This window comes from Acanthopagrus latus, chromosome 8 (genome assembly GCF_904848185.1).
Source record: "Acanthopagrus latus isolate v.2019 chromosome 8, fAcaLat1.1, whole genome shotgun sequence".
Lineage (NCBI taxonomy): Eukaryota > Metazoa > Chordata > Actinopteri > Spariformes > Sparidae > Acanthopagrus > Acanthopagrus latus.
The window spans coordinates 24,208,066-24,227,489 of record NC_051046.1 but is presented as its reverse complement, the minus strand read 5'-3'; the positions used below and the strand labels follow the sequence as shown (position 1 = coordinate 24,227,489).

Below are 19,424 nucleotides of genomic sequence, written 5' to 3'. Positions count from 1 at the left end.
CTCTTTGACATGGCTTGTCTATGAAAAAAAACAGAGCACAATATGGATTTATAATTGACAACAATAGAGGAGTACAATAGAAGAGTAGACTGTTGATAGTTCCCTTATGAGTCAAGTATGAGAAAGACATCAATCAATGATTATGACAGTGACATTATGGGCTTTAGTTTCACTTACTTCAATAGAAGCCACTCAAACCATTTACAGTATATAAATGCCATAAACTAGTATGTATACACTTGGTGATTTTTCTGTTCCTAATTACAGCAACAACCCTGCAGTAACTCTGTCACATACATCATATTCCATGGCAGTGTGGATGTCTAAGATCATGGGCTATGGTTAATAGGCACATCATTGTGTACATATAAAGGTAGCCAATGTTTGACCACATTCTCTGATCCTGGCTGCGTGGGAGAGTGCAAGCCAACTTCTAAAGACAGTGTTGCCCTTATTGAGGGCATGAGCTATTAAGGTACTTTCTACAGAGACCCCAAACACACACATGCACACAAACATTCATACAAACACTGAGAACACTGAAACTCAGGCATTACTTATTCACTTCACTCTCTGTCTCTATTTCAGTATTTCTCTCTTTCCTGTACGATTTTTTTTCCAGGGGAAACAGTTAACAAGGAAACAAAACAAGGAATGCTTTTGTGATAATTGAAATATGAAATATGATTGATTAAGCTGGTAGTGCTGTACACCCCCTCGTCTCTGTCTCCCTCTTTCTCTCAGTGTGTCTCGCTCCATGTGACTCTCTCCTGCTGTTTCAATCTCCTAGTAAATGATAATGAACCTCTATCTGTCTCAGTGTGTCTCGGACACACTGGCGCCCCACACAACCTAGCAGCCTTTGAGGTTTGTGTGTGTGTCTGTGTGTGTGAACAAGGGATTTTTGGGGACCAGGACCATGGGGCATACCATCTCATCCATATAAGCCCATGTGGCACCCACCACACACACACTCCCTCACAGCTATTGAGACGGGATTAGGGCACCCTTGTGTCGGCCTTTGAGGCAAAGAGAGATAGGAATCTTTGTGTATGTGTGTTTGTGTGTGTGTGTTAGTCAGTATGGGTGTCATGGATGTATGATTGAAGACGTTATTAACCCCACGGTCCCCCGCAGCCCTGCAGCTGAAGTTGTGCAGACTGTTTAAATGTGTGTGTGTGTACATACGCACTTACAGGGCATGAGATAAGTGACAAAAAGGGAAGAAGACACAGACTGTGTCTATCTCTGAGTCAGTATGTGTATGCATGCTTGTGTGTGTTAATGTGTGTGCGTGTGTGTGCGCAACTCCACAAGGGGTTACAGATTGGCCCGCAGAAGACACCATCTGATCTCTCCGGGCTGTACACTCCTATGGTGTGCGTGTGTGTGTGTGTGTGTGTGTGTGGGCGACTGGGGCATTGGTCCTGTATGGTACAATGGTGATAAGGACAACAGGCGGGAGACCTGATCGCCAAGGGGTGCGTGTGTGTGTTTGTACATGTGTGTGTTTATGACGCCCACCTTTCATCTGGCCTTCCACCGTGGGCGCTGTGATGTCACTCACACCTTCTGAAAATAGACACATATACACACACAAACACACATAAACATTGGTATTATCCCAAGTGAGAATGAGGAGGACGGATGGCTTTGCAGACAGTCTCTTGTGTGTTTCAGCCCTCTTAGCCTCCCATTGGTCTCTTATGTTGAAGCAGTGCTTGTATAATAGTGTGACTTATGATATGATGACAAAATGTGGTGTGTAAAATCATTTAGCTACTGAAATCAAAAAAATGATCAGAGAAATTGATTATAGGAGTTTCCACTTGGAATTTCAAAAATGCTCTCTAAGTTTGACAATGTCTTATAGAGAATAGACACTTGTGGTGGTAAAGAGACATTCACAGACTAAAGAAGAGCAGGAAGTATATGGAGAGAGGTAACAAGGGGTGCGGGACCTGAATCCGAGCCCACACAAATTAATCAGTGATGACCCAAGAGGGATGATAAGGGGACATGGAGGGAGGAAGGGGCAACGTGAGGGATGGATGAGTGACTGCAGTTGGGGGGGGGGGATAACGAGGACAGAGGGAGGGAAAGAAGGATGGCTATAGGAAGGGAAGATCATCCACAGCCCCGGTGGGGAGGACAGGCAATTACCAGTTGGGGCAGACGTGGCACTGGGATTGGTGTGTGTAAGTGTTTGGGGGAGAGTTCAACAGAGAAGGAAAAATGAAAGGAGAGCATGCAGCAGGGGAAGGGGAGCTGATTTGTAGCAGAGCCTTAAAATCAATGTTGGTCAAATTAAATGAAAATATATTCCAATAAACTTTTGGGTTAAAGGATTTTCAGTTTCCAAAGAGAGGCATCATAGAAAAAGTTTGGGAATTACTGTCATTTGACAGAGTTGATACTGGATACTGACTACACGTCGCCTCTATTGATTCTCCTGTCATTGCTGCATGATCATAAGCACATTTCCTATTACCTTTGTCTGCTACTCCTCTGTTTTATCTATAAATAGTTTTTTGACATATCAGTATAATGTATGTGTGTGTCTGTGTGTGTGTATAGTGTGCAAGACATCTGCCATGAGTGCTGTATTAATGTTCTAAAATGATGTCATATGTTCCTGTTTTTCGTGTTGCTTAACCCGGCCTACACATGCGTGTCTGTCTCCTATTTGCAGAGGAGGGCATCAATCACGAGTGCAAGCTGTGTAACCAGATGTTTGATTCACCTGCCAAGCTGCTCTGCCACCTGATAGAGCACAGCTTTGAAGGCATGGGAGGTACCTTCAAGTGTCCCGTCTGCTTCACAGGTGAGAGACAGACACACACATTCCCGCACAAACACAAAAACACACATTCACCTTCAAGGACAGGAGCACAGATAACTCCCACTCACTGATGTCTAATCTGCTTTGCATTTTAAATGGACAAAGGGACATGATGATACATACTTTACACCAAAGCATAAGAACATAAACATACTATTGCTAAACAATAGGGATGTCAAATTAGCCTGAACGATCTGATGGACTCACTTTAAACTAAACTATTCTGTGTGTATTTTGCATCACTACGTGCAGTATCACTAATAATCTGACCAAGGACTGTTTGCTTTGTGCTTTAACTGCTCAGTAAGTCTGTTGTCTATGCTCTATGATGTTGGCCAAGAACACACCTTGTGTTTTGGGTTTTTCCATCCCTGATGGATTGGACAACAGCAGTTGAGCCACGTTTGGAGGCTTGTTGTCAGTGACGTAGACTGTCATAACTATTGAAACCAGTGTGGTACCAAATTACATTAAATTTCACAACCAATGTGTTTACAGGAAGGACAAAATACCAAAGGATATCTCTCTCTCTCTTTTTCTGCAGAACATGTGTGATTGTTAGTAAACAGGAGGTGTATAGTAGGCGGAGATTGTCAGCTACTTAATAGATTTCGGAATACCATCTCAAAAACGTATAGAAAAAAATACAAGTAAAAAAAATAAATACTGAAATAGTTTGCCACATATACCTGGACAGTCTGTACAGGTAAAGTCTACATGTGGGAAACACTGTCGTATCTCGGTAAAAATGCCATGCTCCAGCTCTTAAATCTTCCCTGCAGCTCCGGCTCCAGTACATTTTAGGGTGCAGAAATGGCTCTCTCTGGGTTACCTGCACCTTGATACATAGAGTCAATATGCTCTAATGGCTGTGCCATTTTTGTTTTTGGCTAAACACTAAGATCGCATTCAGAATATTCATTTTTTTAACATGTCTAACCACGGGAGTTACACTCCAGCAGGGTGCTGCTGCTAAAGAAGCACTGACAAAATTCTGTGTGTGCAGAAGTTCATGAAGTATTTCATATCTGTGAAATCCACTGGAGGCCCCAAACAGAATGGTGAATGACCAAATTAGACCTGTGGTGTTCAGAGTTTATAAGAAACTAAGCCTGCACCTTGGCTTTCTCCCTCCCCATACTCTCTCTCTCTTTCTCTCTCTCTCTCTCTCTCTCTGCCCTCCTTCTCTCCCTTGCTGTCACTTCATCGCTCTCTTTCCCTCGCTCAGTTGTTGAGTTTGTGTTGTGTTGTGTAGCCCTCCCCCTTCCCCCCAGGTACACAGCAACGCTTTAAACTTTAACTCTATTCCTTGGTGGCTTATGAATTAGTAAGATGGGCACCACTCCTATGGGGAGGCTTAATAATTCAACACATACACATACACAGCGAAAACCAAAAGTTTACTGAAACAAAGGGGAGTGAAAGAAGGAGAAAAAGTGTATGAGACAACCCTGGAACGGAAGTTAAAAAAAGAAGCGATAATTTATTGATAAATATCACAAGGTCTCCTGAGGACAGCTCTTCCTGTTGTCTCTCATTGTCTCTCTCGCTCCCTTTTGTCTTTTCTTTCTCACCCATATGCTCCCTCATTTAACGTCAACCCTTAATTTGCTTTGTGTGTGTGTGTGTGTGCGTGTTTGCTGGGTTACTTGTAATGAAAACTGAGTTGCCATGTGGTTGATTGGTTGGTTCAAACAGTACAGTATACACTATATAGTTTATTACATATATTGATGTTTTCACTGTAACTGTGTGGTTGCTAACAGTAAATAAGGCAATGCTCCAATGAATTCTGAATCTGCAGTTCCATAAACAAAGCTACATATGGTGTACTATTATCCTATCCGAACTTATACTGATACTCACAATATTATCCTGATAATCATCACTATCTGCATTGAACTCTTAAAATGGCTCTGAAACATACTGAAATCACTTTCCCTTACATTTTTATTAAGAAACAAATATTTGTGTTGCATCACAGATCCTCTTGGAAAAGGATAAGTGGGCAACTCATCTCCCTGTCGCTCATTAATTTGGAATCCATAGTTTCTACACACATTCAATTTAACGTTTTTTCTAGGGGCAACAAGTGACTATTCAGCCATGGTCACAGATTTAGGATTTTGGAATGATTCAGCACCCCTGAGGCTCACCCTGTGGCAATTCAACATAAATCAGAGAATGGTTGAAACCGTGATCAATACTATGAGAAGAAAATGACACATTGAGGGTATAGAATTTTAGATTTTTGTTTAAAGATAATTGAGCTTTTTGCCTAATAGGAAAATCTAGAAGGTCCACTTGAGCTGATTGCTAAGTTGTTGGTTGGTGGAAATATCTTAAATGTCTTGATGAGCATTGCTGACTGAAACACTGTTTAACTTTTGCTGTATCTTTTTTTTCTCCAGTGTTTGTGCAGGCCAACAAGCTCCAGCAGCACATTTTTGCCGTCCACGGTCAAGAAGACAAGATCTACGACTGTTCCCAGTGTCCGCAGAAGTTCTTCTTTCAGACAGAGCTACAGGTCGGTCTCTTTGACTCTATCTCTGTACTGACCTTCACCTGACTGTGTGTCTGTGTACAGTCTTTTGTCTGCATTTAATTGGTAAATCACTGTGTGCAGCAGAGGAGAAAGTTAACTCTAAACCCACATAGGACAAACAGTTTCTGGCAACTTCCTTAGCAGAGCTCCTGATTTCCTCTACACCCTCACTCTCTCAGTCATTGCACCCTCCCTTCATCCTCGGTTTTCACCCATCCGTCAGTATACAGTAACCTTCCCACTACCTGCTTCCAAAGTCCCTCCCAGCTACTGTACATCATTCCACACAATTCCTCTATTCATGGTTGTATGTCTCCCTCTTTCCTTGCCTCTGTCCCTCTCTTTCCATCTCTCCTCATGAGGCCGGAGCAGGGTTCTGGCAAGCATCATGTCATTAGGTTCCAGACACATTTGTGTGTATGTGTGTGTGCATGGATGTGCATATGAAAGAGAGGATATAAGTCACCCAAGAGCAGGTCCTTGGCCAGCTGTGGCCAGATCTCTGATGATGTACAGTAAACCCTCATGTCCTCCTCCATTCCTTGTCTCTTGTAGCTCTTTGGAACCAGACTAGCGCCCTGCAAAATCTGCAGGTCAAATATCACCTGTTAAAGGTGAAATCTGTAGCTTTGCTCTGCTGCTGCCAGAGATGTATGTTAAAGATGGCATAATTGTTGTGGAAGATTGTATGCCTGCAGCTTATTTGAATTTACAACAAAACTTCAATAGAAAAATTCAGCAGCTCTTGAGGAATGATACATCTGGGTTTAGGATTAATTTTGATGCTTAGAAATACAAACATGGGTTTAATGTATTGCTTCCAATATGTGTCTTTGTTTTGAGGGTGACTTATTGACACAGTCAACCAGGACAGGTGCCCTCCTGCAAGCCATAGCGAGCTGATCGACATGCCTCATTAATGAAGTAGTGAGAGAATATCTTCATCTGAAATACATTCTCTGGGTTGTGTATTTTACAGTTCAACTACACAGATGAAAATGTGAATAATATTTTACTAGAAGAACAAAAAAGAATACAATCTGGACAAATACAATCTGCAGTCTATCTTTAAGTGGAGTCTGCAAAAGCACCACAGCCCATCACCGTGCTCACAGTACATCCTATGTTTTTTCATGCATTACTTTCACCAGATGAACCAAGGTTAGCATGCTGGAATATTCCCGATTTGTGTTTCATATAAGTTCTCTAGAAGTTGAACTATCCTAATTTCAACCCTATGTTTTGTCCAGTAGATTTTCTTTGGCCATGGCCTTGCATTCTTCAACACTACAAGGTCCACCTTAGAAAAGGATACAGTTAAGTTTGCAGCTAGTGATATTAATGCCTTTTAATGAGTGTTGTACCCAAAGGCACTCTTGGGTAAAAGTAAAGATATTGTGTAAAAATATTAGTTTGGTAAAAGTGAAACTTAAGTATCAAAAGTATATGTACATGATACATTTTTACATATAGATATACTGTATACTAGTGGTTCACTGATTGTCCATGTTCACTATTAGAATCAGTGTTTTTTTTATCAGATTGCCAATGAAATGGATATAAAAATGTGCTGCTTTGGCTCTGATGCTGTATGTAATCCGAAAAGTAACTAAAGATATCAAACAAATCTAGTGGAGTAAATAGGCCAATGTTAGCCTCAAAAATCATAGTTGAGTGGAAGTATAACATATCCCAAAATGAAAATACACAATTAAAGTATAAATACCTAAAAATTGTATAATACTTAAGTAAATGTACTTAGTTACATTCCATCACTGGTTGTTATTGGCAAAAGGTGTTTACTCCATAACAAGAGCTGTATTCGATTATTGCATAGTTCTAATCCTATTTAAGTTTCAATTCTACCAGAGATTATGTACATTTACTAAGGTCTGCAGCAGCCACCACACACACGCACGTGCACATATACACACAAAGTGGCAGTGATGAAGGGCCGGAGGTGGTGGGCATATGGCCGGCCAGTCCATTTAACAGCAGGGTGACTGCTGGACCCTGTCGGTTAATGTCCACACACAGGCACCACTCACACCTCACACACTCCCACTCACCTCCACACACCGCTGCATGCTCACACAAAAACACCCTCACCCCTATTTCATCTTCTACTCCATCCTAGATGACACCTCTGCTGTTGTCTGACCACGTCCCAACACTTTTATAGACTGATGAATTGTGGAACTATAAAAATTAATGGATAGATCAGTGTTTGGATCTCAAAGATCTTGCTTGGTTTTCTTCATACTACTGGCTAAGTCTCATTCTATCTCATATCAAGCTGATTATAAAATCTGAGTGGGATATCTGCAGGGAAGAAGTTTAGATAGCTTGACTTGACTCAAAACACAAAGCTTGTCTTGACAGTATACAGTAAACTGAGCTGAGTTCAGATGAGTTTCACTCTCAAGTTGAGCTCAGTGCAACTTTTTTCCCCTCCCTCAGCTCCTTGCACTTCTTTCTCTTTGGCTGCTGTGCTGTGGCTATATCCATCTTGTTACTCTTTGGTCCTGGCCCAAGTGTGTCTGTGTATGTGTGTGTGTGTGGGTGTGGGTGTGTGTGTGTGTGTGTGTGTGGGTGTGGGTGTGTGTGTGTGTGTGTGTGTGTGTGTGTGTGTGTGGGTGTGCGTGGGTGTGCGTGTGTGTGTGTAAAAACTTGCAGCCCGAGCCCGACCTGCCACAGCTCCATCGCCCCATGGGAGGGCTCTCTAAGTGGGCTAGACAGAAAGGCTGACCGGGGGAGATGGAGAGCTACAACCGTGGAGGTTAATGTCACTGCTAGCTGTTATCGTGTGTGTGTGTGTGTGTGTGTGTGTGTGTGTGTGTGTGTGTGTGTCTTTGTGTCTTTGGGCATGCGTGCGTCTGCCAGAGAAGTGGAATAGGGTAATTTGTGTGTGTTTTAATGAGGTACGGATGGATGAAGAAGGCTGGTTGGCCAGCTAGAAAAGGCTTTGGCCTCTTTCAACCCCTCGGAGGGGCCATATGATGTCCGGCTCACTCCCTCTTCCTCTCCCTCACACAGACCCAAGGGTCACTGCCGCATAGACACGTCTCTGCATCATCCTCTCTCCCTCCTGACTGCATGCTTTCCTTCTCTCTAAATACAAAGACTTTTACTTTTTTCAATCACTGGCTTTCATCTCTCTATCCATCCCTTACACATGCAGACCACAAATTTCACTCTCTCTCTTCCCGTCTCTCTCCCACCTCTTACACTGTCTTCCTCCCTTTCTCCGACTCCCCCCCTCTGTCCCAGAAGAACCAGCCCCTATGCATATTTTAGCCCCTCTCCTCTCTTCCTCTCTTCTGTGCCTCTCCCCAGTGCCCCATAAATAGTGCAGACGTAAGCTGGTAAATAAGAGATGTTTTGGTGTGTGTCTGCAAGTTGTGTGTGTATATGTGTGTGTATGTGTGTGTGTGTAAATAAGAAATGCTGTGGCCCTGATCAGTGAGGTCCTTCTGGATCTCTCTCTGCCTTTACTCCCAGACTTCACATAAGACTTTCCTCAGTCTCTCTGTTTTAGTTTCTTTCTTTTCTGTAGCATTTAGCACAACAGTTTACTTATTGTTTTTATAATGTCAGTTTTTCAGCAACATTGACATTCATACAAAATTACAACATGTACTGTTTTGTTGTCTTTGGAGACTGTGTTTCCCTCCTCTAAAAGCGTATCTAGTTTGAAACCGTCCTGGAGCTCTATGGCAGCTCCAACTCTCTCCCGTCAAACATTCCCTGACAGGCATCTTGATTCTCACATTCTCTTCAAGCCTCTAGTGGGTGCTATACTGCTGCATCTGCCCTCAATGCTTCCTCATATCCCTTGTTGGATCCATCACTCTTACACTCCTCCCCAATCACTCCCTTTTTTCTACCTTTGCGTCTTGTGCTACACAATTTCCTTTAGCACTACTAAATATTTAAACACTACTAGATGGGTGGATTGCTGGTCAGATGAATAAATGGATGCATGTGTGGATGGATGGATGCGGGGGTTCCTTTCATTTGTTTGCATCTTCCTCCTTTCCTCTTGCCCCGGCGGTGTTGAATATTTGAGAGTTGTGCTTGCACACAATAAGGATCTGTTCCCTCATAGACACAATTAAAAGAACATAGTTTACACACATGGATGGATGGATGGATGGATGGATGGAGGGGTAGACAGAGAGATGGAAAACCAGTAAATAAAGCAACAGACATATAGAGAAGAGTGGAGAAATCTAGCCAGACAGAAAGTCAGACATATACAGTATCATGTACAAACTAAGTCTAACTTAGATTTACAATTTACACTGAAAGGTTTGGAGAAGCCGTTCAACATCAGATTCCTAATATTATCAGTAAAGTTCAATCAGTAAAGATCTTTCTATGCTAGTTAGAATGTCTTGCCTAAAACTACATAGTACTCCCTTAAACTTTTAAACATTGTGAGACTGGTCCCCGGCAACAAGCAATTATATCAGTAACATGTTATTCATTTCTGTGCAGTCAGTATGAAGCAGTTACTGAATGTTGTCCACACCTGGAAACTGAAAGAAATATTTAAAATGTTCCCCCCACAGCTAAAGTAATGAATAACGTGTGTGCGTGCGCGCGCATGTGTGAGAAACTAGCTGTATTTAGTAGTCTGTCTGTGAATAATGTTGTCTTTGTCTTTGTCTGAATCTAAGAGCCTCACTGTCTCCCTCTAACTGAATTATGGAAAGGTGTGGATGTGGTTGAACTGGCAATAGGATTTATTTGTGTGTGTGTGTGTGTGTGTGTGTGTGTGTGTGTGTGTGTGTGTGTTCACTATTGTCTGGGTGTTTCAGTTAGTTGTGAGTGTTGTGTCAAGTCATAGTGTGTACTCTATGATCCATGTCTCCCATGGCGCTGTGTGTGTATGTGCGTGTGCGTATAAATTTGATCCGTAGATCCCTGTGGCGTTCCAGGGGAGCACACTCAGCTGCCCCACCACTCACTGGGAGACTCTCTGTTATTAGAATGGGGACCTGGGACACATACACACACACACACTTACACATACACATACTCTTGCCTCCCTGAATCCCCGGACTTGAAGTTATTTGCAGCAGGGGAAGGAGAGACAGCAACAAAAAGAGATTCAAAACAAAAGAGAGGATAGTGAGACAGAGACTGTAAGCCAGTCAGCTTTAACTGATACAACAATTACTAAGATTTCAAGTATTTGTGAAAGTAATGCTTACACAGCAGAGAAAAACTGAATTTTGGAAGCAAAGGTTAAAAGATTCTGCAGAGCAAAAGAAACAAATCAACGTGTTTCGTGAGATGCAAAAGGTAATTCTGCTGTTGGACCTAACTGTCTTTAGTCATTGCAGACTTTTTTTTACCCCTCTGACCACCTGAGGAAAAATTGCATACAAATGGTTTCTGTGGCTCTTAACACTGTTAGAAATTTTTCAGTGTTCATTGGCCCACACTGTGAATGCAACGCGTAGTCTCCTCATGCTGGACTTGGTAAGAAGAAAGAAAATACAATATTTATATGCATGTGTCCACGTGCGTGTTTGCATTCATGCCTTTAGGAACTTACCACCTGAAAATGATAAAAAACAATACTCAGTGGGTCTCTGTGAGGGGGGAGGCAGAGAAACAAATGAGTCCAAAGAAGAAACTTGTTGCTTTGATGTAAAGCGGAGGAACAAATAGGCTGATGCAGAGAGACAAAGACAGACAGAGTGAGATAAAGAGACAGACAGAGAGAAACAGAATTGGGGACAGATATAAAGGAATTGCACTATGTGAGCCAGCACCTGGAGGGTTCCTAACAGCTTGGACCATGTTCCTGTCATTTGGTCTGTGTGTGTGTGTGCGTGTGTGACAGGTGAACAGAGGAGATGTGTCACAGAACAGGACAGACGCTGCATGGCGTAGTGTTCTATCAGCCCTGCCAAAATACACTCATACCGATATGAGCGCAGCACACACAAACACACCACATCTCACATCAAATGCATATCACTTTTTTGTTTGGCTATGTAAAATAATACTTCTATCCTATCCTTGTCTCAGTTTTTTTAGTTTAATCAGTCAGATTTTTAGCATTCTTGCTCTGGGGCTTTGTTTCATTTGAAGCATCTCATTAGAAATAGAGCAAATTGTAAGAATGGGCTTATTGTATGTTATACTTGTTAACCCTCAGAACACCAAAACTGGTGGCAGGTTTGAAAGGCATGCAGATATCAACAAATTGACATAATTTATAATAGACACAAAGAGACATATCGGATTTCTGACAGTCCTTGTACAAACCATGTAGGACAAACACTTCAGTCAGGAAAATAACTAATTTGCAGCTGAAAATAGGGATATTTGAACAATATCACACAATACATTATATAGAAAATGTGATTTTCTTTTTTAGATTATTTTATATGGAATTATAACTGTGTTATACTGAGTTAAAATGTGACAGGAGCAAACAAATAGATAGAAACTGGTGGGTTACTGAGGGTTATCTCCCAGTGACTTAATAGGTTTTGAGGCGTGTGATCCCTCAAAATGAACAAAATGTCAACATGCAAATCCATCTTCAAAAAGTGCATATGTATAGAACTGTAAATATTTTATTGCAAATACATTTGCTCAACGTTTTATCATTTGTTTGTGAAATGTTAGAATATACTTCTAGTCCAGGTGGATGTAAACATGCACGTAAATGAAAAAGTTGACTATCATACAATAGGAAGGAAACAACTTAATATTTACAAAGACAATATAAAGAATCATTTGATAATCAAAGTACTTGCCGATTAGTTTTCCATCAGCTAAGTGATGACTTAACTAGTTGTCTGAGCTTTATTAACATGAATGGGATTTTGACAAAGTTAAATTTAAAAAAAAGTCGTTCTTCACTTATTTCAGAGGCCTTTTAAATCAGAGATTAGAGGACCATCTAAGAAAAATGTGTCTTATTTGTTGTACTACACTGAAGATTCTAATAAACTGAATGACAAATATAAATATTCTCCTGTGTACACATACTGTAATGTGTCCTCACACTTACCCTTCCTCCCTCCCTTCATGTATCAACACAACTCACTTTGTCTCTTTCACTCATCTATCTTTATGTCCGTGCTCTCTCTGATTTTCGTTCTGCATTCCTGCCAGTTTAGGGTGCATGATAATAAAACAAAAGCGGGCCCCCTAGGGAGTCATGGGGTTTGGGCGTGTGCAGTAATATGATAGTGACACGGAAAGCCAACACGCTCGGCTGAATCGTGAGCTCATGTGTTGGACGGATCATGTCTGTGCATTTATTTATATATCTGTAACCTTTAAACACATTTTTCATTTATGTCTGCCTGCCATTCTGTGTGTGTGTGTGTGTGTTTGTTTTCCTTCTTCCCTGCACGCATACTGGCAGGACACTGAATGTACAAGTGTGCTTTTGGATGCTTGTGTTTGTCTGTCTTGTCACCCATGTCTGCAGGCTCCAGTCCTCATCTGGCACTCAGCTTCACAGTCTACAAGGACCCTCGGCCCTGAGAGTAGTCTGTGTGTGTGTTTGTGTGTGTGTGAGAGAAAGAGAATTATTTTGTATTTTTTAACATGCCCAGATTTTTCTTTCCAATGCCATGACTCAAACGAGTGTTGTTGTACTCAGGAGTGATCGGTTGTTTGTGTCGGAGGTGAAGTCACTTCCTATTTTGTGTAACAGCTTCCAGCAGGGAGCCCTCACCTTTGCTGTGAATCTGGTTTAGATCCATGCGTGTTTGCCTTTTGCCATTCTGTGTGATTGCGTGTGTGTGTGTGCGCACCCTTCATGCTGTGAGTGTATTTTGGGTTGTGTTTACTGGTCCAAACCTGGCTGTATGGGCGAGAAGCAACAGGCGAGGGGAAGTCCCCTAGGAGAAAGAAAGGGAGGGAGTACTCGAAACAGGACATGGTCAGAGAGGTCACCCTGGGTGGGATGGCAGAGGAGAGAAGTGGGGGTCAGCTGGAAAACAAAGGGGATAAAGGACGTTTTGGACAGATGATTTAAATGTCATGTATAGAGATGGGTTTACAAAAGGCGGAAGAGAGACCGAGGGGTGATGAGGAGATACAGGGACAGAGACAGACAGAGAGAAATGGAGGCGTAGGAGGGGAGCAGGGAATACGTGTCGGCGGGATGTTAAGGGCAGGGGGTGCGTTTATTTTCGATCTGCTCCCGAGGCAGCATCCTGTCCTGGACGGGTGGGGCTAAAGACAAGCCAGGGAGCAGAGGAAGAGGGCTAAGACAGCCCATCTGCTAGTCCCAGACACACATACACACACACACAAACGCACACACGGACATAGACACAGACATACACACGCTCACTCTGTTGGAAGAGTGTCAACTCTGAGCTATAAATACACTGAACCCAAAGAAGACCACAAGGCGACTAAGGTGATTTTTCATTTGGTGTTAAAAACAGCAGTGGAGATGGGGCACACACACACACACATACACACACAGCATTTGGACTGCCTCCAATTACCCCCACACACACACACATTTGACACAAATTCATGTACTGACAGACGCTCGCTGATACATGTAGGTAGCACACACACACACACACACACACACACACACACACACACGGCATTGTTCCAAGCAGTGCTTCCTCTTCCTGTGTCTATTAGAGACTTGGCACCTAGTTCTCAAGGTGTAGTTGTTATCATCACAGATCAGTGTGTGTGTGTGTGTGTGTTTGTGTGTGTGTGTGTTTGTGTGTTCAAGTAACTGTGAGAAAGTTTTCAATCTGACATTTTAAGTTCAGGCCAGGTGGCAAATGCAACCACACAGCTACTGTACATGTTTCTGCTATATAGTGGAAACTCACCAGGCATAACATTTGCATGCATATTAAAGGTGACAGCAATGCTTGTCCACTCATCACACACACACACACACACACACACACACAAACACACACACACACACACACACACTCATATGTTGTGTGTAATGCAGTAGATAGCAGAGTGGAGCAGGACAAGGCAGATTAGATTTTCTCCTATCTCTATCTCTTGGTTTCCTCTGTCCTACCCCTCTCCCCTAGGCCATGAGACTGTGTGTGTGTGTGTGTGTGCTATTGTGTTTTCATTGCATCTTTTCTTGCCATTGTGTGATTGTCTGTGCATGCATGTGCTCTTAGTTGCAAGTGCACGTCAGTGAATGTGTGCGTGTGTGTGTGTCTGGCAGTTTGTGCGTGGGTAATGCGACAGGGCCATATTTCCCCTGGGCCCAGGGCTCTGCAGGCTTTAGCCTCGCTCTCTCTAAGCAGTTTAGGAAAAACAATGACAGGCCTCTGTATTGACTGGTCTGGCCTGGCCTGGAAGATGGGCTGTTCTCACTACTGCACACACACCCTCTGTTGTGAAAAGAACAGTGGAAACATAGTAAAATAAAGTCGGACAAGGGTTGTTGTTCATTTTCATTCCAGTTCAAGTCATCCAGGAAGTGGGCTTTACCGAACAAAATCCGTATGGAGCTGACTGAGGCTGTTCCTGTCTGACAGTAAAGAACTAATAAATAAGAATGGCATAATAACGACAATCAAAAGGCAGCTGCCTCATATTCAAACTAACCTGTGTCATCTATGCTGTAACACTGTCTGCATACACAGGGTTAAATGTAAAATTATACAATATTATATATAATATTTAACAATATTAAATGTAAAAAATAAAATTGTTTTGTGATTATTTTTTAAACAGATATTACAATTGCAAAGTGATTAATGAGAACTGGGAATGTTTGTTTTTTTGCGTCACAATTTTCATTTTCACTCATAAGAAGCCTTCCTGTTTCTATTTATGCTGCACATTTGCCTTGTCTGTTCCACATTTAAAGATTTCCAGAAGTTTTAACAAAATATTCCTGTCTTTTACTGGAAGGCTTTTATTGTGAGACATCAGCAGAGATTGATAAAAGGCAACTTTGTCTGAGAACTGCCCACACTCATCTCCGGCTGAGGACCACAGTAAACACTGAACAGTCTCCTTCTCCTGCCTCTGTCATACATTTTTTTTCCTGTAGAATATATCAATTAGTCTTCTGTAGAGCAGATGTCACACTGTGACACACACACATACACACACACCCACACACACAGGCCTCTGATCGATTGCACTGCTGCATAATCAATAACAAGCTCCCAACAACAACGTAAATGAAGAGAAGTAACTGGGAAGTGTGTGTTTGTGTCTCAGTGTGTCATATGATTTGTGTAGCATGGCAGGCTGTCATCCACCCGTCCATTACATCCTTCTCTCATCTCTCTCCCTCTCTCCCCTCTCTTCTCCTTTGGGCTATTTCCAGCAGTCCGCTGCAGCGCCACAAGCTTCTCCAGGGAGTGACCGCAGCCTCCCTCCCTCTAACCCTCCCTCCTCTTCCTCTGTCCTTCCTTCTCTATCCCTCACTCTGTCTACAAATCAATACAGCAGCAGCAGGACCCAAAGAACCTGAGGGAAAACACACACAGACACACACTCTCTCTCTTCCCTTCTTCTTCCCTACTTCCCTTTTTCCTTCCTGCAGTCTGTTTACAACTTAGCTTTTGTGCTTTTCTTCTGCTTTTCTCTCCATTCACATTTCTAATGACCTCCCTCTTAGAGGTCATATATGAGGTCATGTAGGAGGCAAATTCCTCTCCTCTCCTCTCCTCACATAAAGAGGAATGAGCCTGACCTCTTCTGGCGACGAGAGGAAATGCAACCAGTTAGCTTGCCGATTGAGTGGAGAGGATAAGAGGAAGCGATGGAGTGAGGGGCAGCAGACAGAAAGAAAGAGAGAAAAACAGAGGGAGACTAGGGTTTTTCTATCATAATGGGGTCAGTGGCTCCCAAAGAGATCTGCTTCCTCACTGGAGAGGCCTCCACACAAACACACACCAACATACAGAAACAGACAGACTTATTTTTCACTGTCCCGTTCGTTATTTGCTCACCCATTTGTCTGAGCCAGTGTGTTTGTGTGTGGGTGTGTGTGAGAGAGACATTAAAACCCTTTGCTTTCCCCCGGACAGGCTAGCTTGGCCTCTAAAGCCGAGTGACAGACACTCTCATACACAGTCCTACAGCATACATGCGCTCTCTCTCTCACACACACAAACACACACATACTTGCACACCAAGGGGCTCAACAAAACATGCACAGCAAGATAAGGCCCATAGAATGACAAATAAGTGTTTATCAACCCCAAACCACATATAATCCTTCACATTTCTGTCCCCATCCACCATTCCATCTCTTCTGTTCTTCCCCCAATCCCCTCCTCGTCTTTTTCTTTTTTTTTTTTTGGTTGTTGTTGTTTTTTTTCATTCTCCCATCCGCTGTTCTTTTTTGTCCTTTTTTTTCTTCTTCTTTCTGTAGTGGGGTCTATCTATGAGAGAGCAAGAGAGAGCGAGAGAGAGAGATTAATCTGAGAAAGCTGCTTTTAGTGAAGGGGAAGGGTTGGGGGGGCGTTGATTGGGAAGATCTCACTGGGAATTGTGTGTGTGTTGTGTGTCTATAAGTGAGTGTGTGTGTGCGAAGAAGTAGCAAGGATGATAGGGAGAGGTTTCAGGGGGAATGTGTGTGTGTGTCTGTGTGTGAGAGAGAGAGAGAGAGAGAGAGAGAGAGAGAGAGAGAGAGAGAGCTGTACAGTCTGGGGAAAATGAGGAGAGAGGAAAACATCCGAGTGGAAATTTCTCTCATACACACACACACAAATTCCCAGAGAAATCTTTCCAATCATCTCTCCATCTTCCACACGCACACGCACACATAGACACTGTATCCCCACAGCTTTGGATGTGATGCCTGCTGAGTTCCAAACCAGCAAGTACAGATTATCATGAGTTCAGTTCCCCTTTGCAGCTGATATGGAACAGCCAGCAAGGACTGATTGTACAAGTGTGTGTGCCTGTTTGTGTGTGTGTGTGTGTGTGTGTGTGTGTGTGTGTGTGTGTGTGTGTGTGTGTGTGTGTGTGTGTGTGTGTGTGTGTGTGTGTGTGTGTGTGCAAGATCATGTGTGCTGAAGAAAACATTTCCCACTCCAAAAGTTCAACATGTTATTAATGGCCTGTGTGTGTGTGTGTGTGTGTGTGTGTGTGTGTGTGCGCAACACAGTGTGCATGCCCAGTGTACTGTATGCTTTTCCTGTGTGCCCACCTCCGCCATTTACGCATACAAATCCGTCTCTGGATCTCACTTCCTCCTCTCTAGTTTTTACCTAGAGATCGCTGCATCCGTCTCCCTTTGTGCTCTCACTGCTGCTGTGAATTTTAATTCTGAAAAAAAGGTGTTTTTTTTATACATTGTGATTATGTATTGATGTGTAGTGCACTCATGCCTTTGGAGAGATGTGAGTGTAGGCGTCTCCGAGGTATGGAGACGGTCTCTGTAAAATATTAATCACAATATCAAAAGACACAAGGGTTTCACAGATCTGAATAAACAAATCGAGGCTCTGGATTCCCACAGCTAAGGAATACAACAATAACAGAACAAATACTTTATGATCCGTCATATTTGGCTCCGACTAAAACCAGGTTGTGCTTTTACTGGATGACCAGTGTGTGCCAAAATGTTGCCAGAAATATGTGCATGAATCTCACACGTATAACATAGGCATTTCATCTCTGTGCTAAAATGCATTGTTAGATGTAAAATGTTCAAATTTGCTCCAACATGTGTACATGTATGTATGATTCATGTCATAAATAACAACACGCAAAAGGCCAAATATGTTTTCCTTACCCTCAAAGTGTTTAGTGTGTGCAGTACTGCACCTAGTAGTTAACATTGTGGTTGTCTTGTCTGCTCCTCGTGTTTTGTCTCCCATCTTTCTATTCTCTTCTCTTGTTCTTCCTCTCCTTTCATCAGACTATGTATAAAGCGAGGAGGCCTTGCTGTCTGTACTGTGGGAGGCAGTTGTGTTTCTGTACTCTTCTGTTCTTTTATTGGGTGGGGGTGCAAGTGGAAAGCACTATGCTCACGTAGCCCATTATTTCTCTCATCATGTGTTCTCACTTTTTCTCTCTATCTTTCCCTCTCCCTCTCTCCCTGCAGAACCACACACTGAGTCAGCACGCGCAGTGAGACCGAGGCCCGGCAGGATCTCTCGGCTCAGCCGGGGCCCCCGACCCGGAGCCGGCAGGGGACTCCCATCTCCACATCACAGCCAATCAAAGTGTCATTTGCTACTCACATGTAAAACTCTAACGATCGCGCCACTGGGCGCGGCTATTAGGAGCAGCGGGGGAAAGGAATATTAATGGGATATGCTATTAAATAAAGAAAGGAAAAAGTGGGTGAGAGAAACGGTAAGAGCTAGATGAAGGAAAGAGAGGAGTGAAAAAAGGTATTGTACGTGCAGTATTTTTTATTGTCCCTGCCAACGTCCCCGCCAGCTTCTCCCCCCTTCCCTCCTCCTTCCCTCTCCTCCCACCCATCACTCCCCCAGGTCAGGCATTTTATTTTTTTTAACAAATAGAAAAGAAAAAAAAGCAAGAAAACACCCTTTGTTTTGGGATTTTTTAAATAGACTGTAGTAAAAAAGCTTCACTTTCTCGTCCCCTCAGTTGCTTATTGTATTTAACTTCATAGGTGCCAATTTCTTTGATTTTTCTTTTTCTGCCATATGCGCTTATTTTCTTGATTTTCATTTTTGTACCTTTCATTTCTCGCCGTAAGTAGGTACTTGTGCTGTGTTGTGATTGTTTGTTTGCGAGTCGTAATATTCCTGAGTTTTTTTTCTCCCCCCAACTCTCCTTTTTATGATTATTGTTATATATTTTTTCCTTTTTGTAATTACTATGAAAAAAGACATCAAACAAAATAAAGTGCAGAAAAACATACAGATGTTTCTTTTTTTGGATTGGGTTTTCCAGTCTCTATGGGGCCTATAATGGTTATTGTAAAAATGAATATCATCGATTTCAGTGCGTCTGGTCAATGACTGCTTTTTAAATGTGAATTAACCAGATTGCAATAATCTAGTACAGACAAAAAAAGATAAAACAAATAAATAAATGACAAATAAAGAA

General features: G+C 42.5%; 1 protein-coding gene across 1 annotated transcript in view; it reads left to right on the top strand.

Annotated features, from left to right (window-relative positions):
- The window catches only part of znf423 (zinc finger protein 423), a 144,510-nt gene extending 125,086 nt beyond the window's left edge, over window positions 1-19,424 (top strand). Inside the window, exons 19-21 of the mRNA XM_037107494.1 lie at window positions 2,693-2,824; window positions 5,254-5,369; window positions 18,448-19,424. Coding sequence (XP_036963389.1) covers window positions 2,693-2,824; window positions 5,254-5,369; window positions 18,448-18,477 — 278 coding nt within the window. The 3' untranslated portion in view covers window positions 18,478-19,424. The remainder of the gene's footprint in view (window positions 1-2,692; window positions 2,825-5,253; window positions 5,370-18,447) is intronic.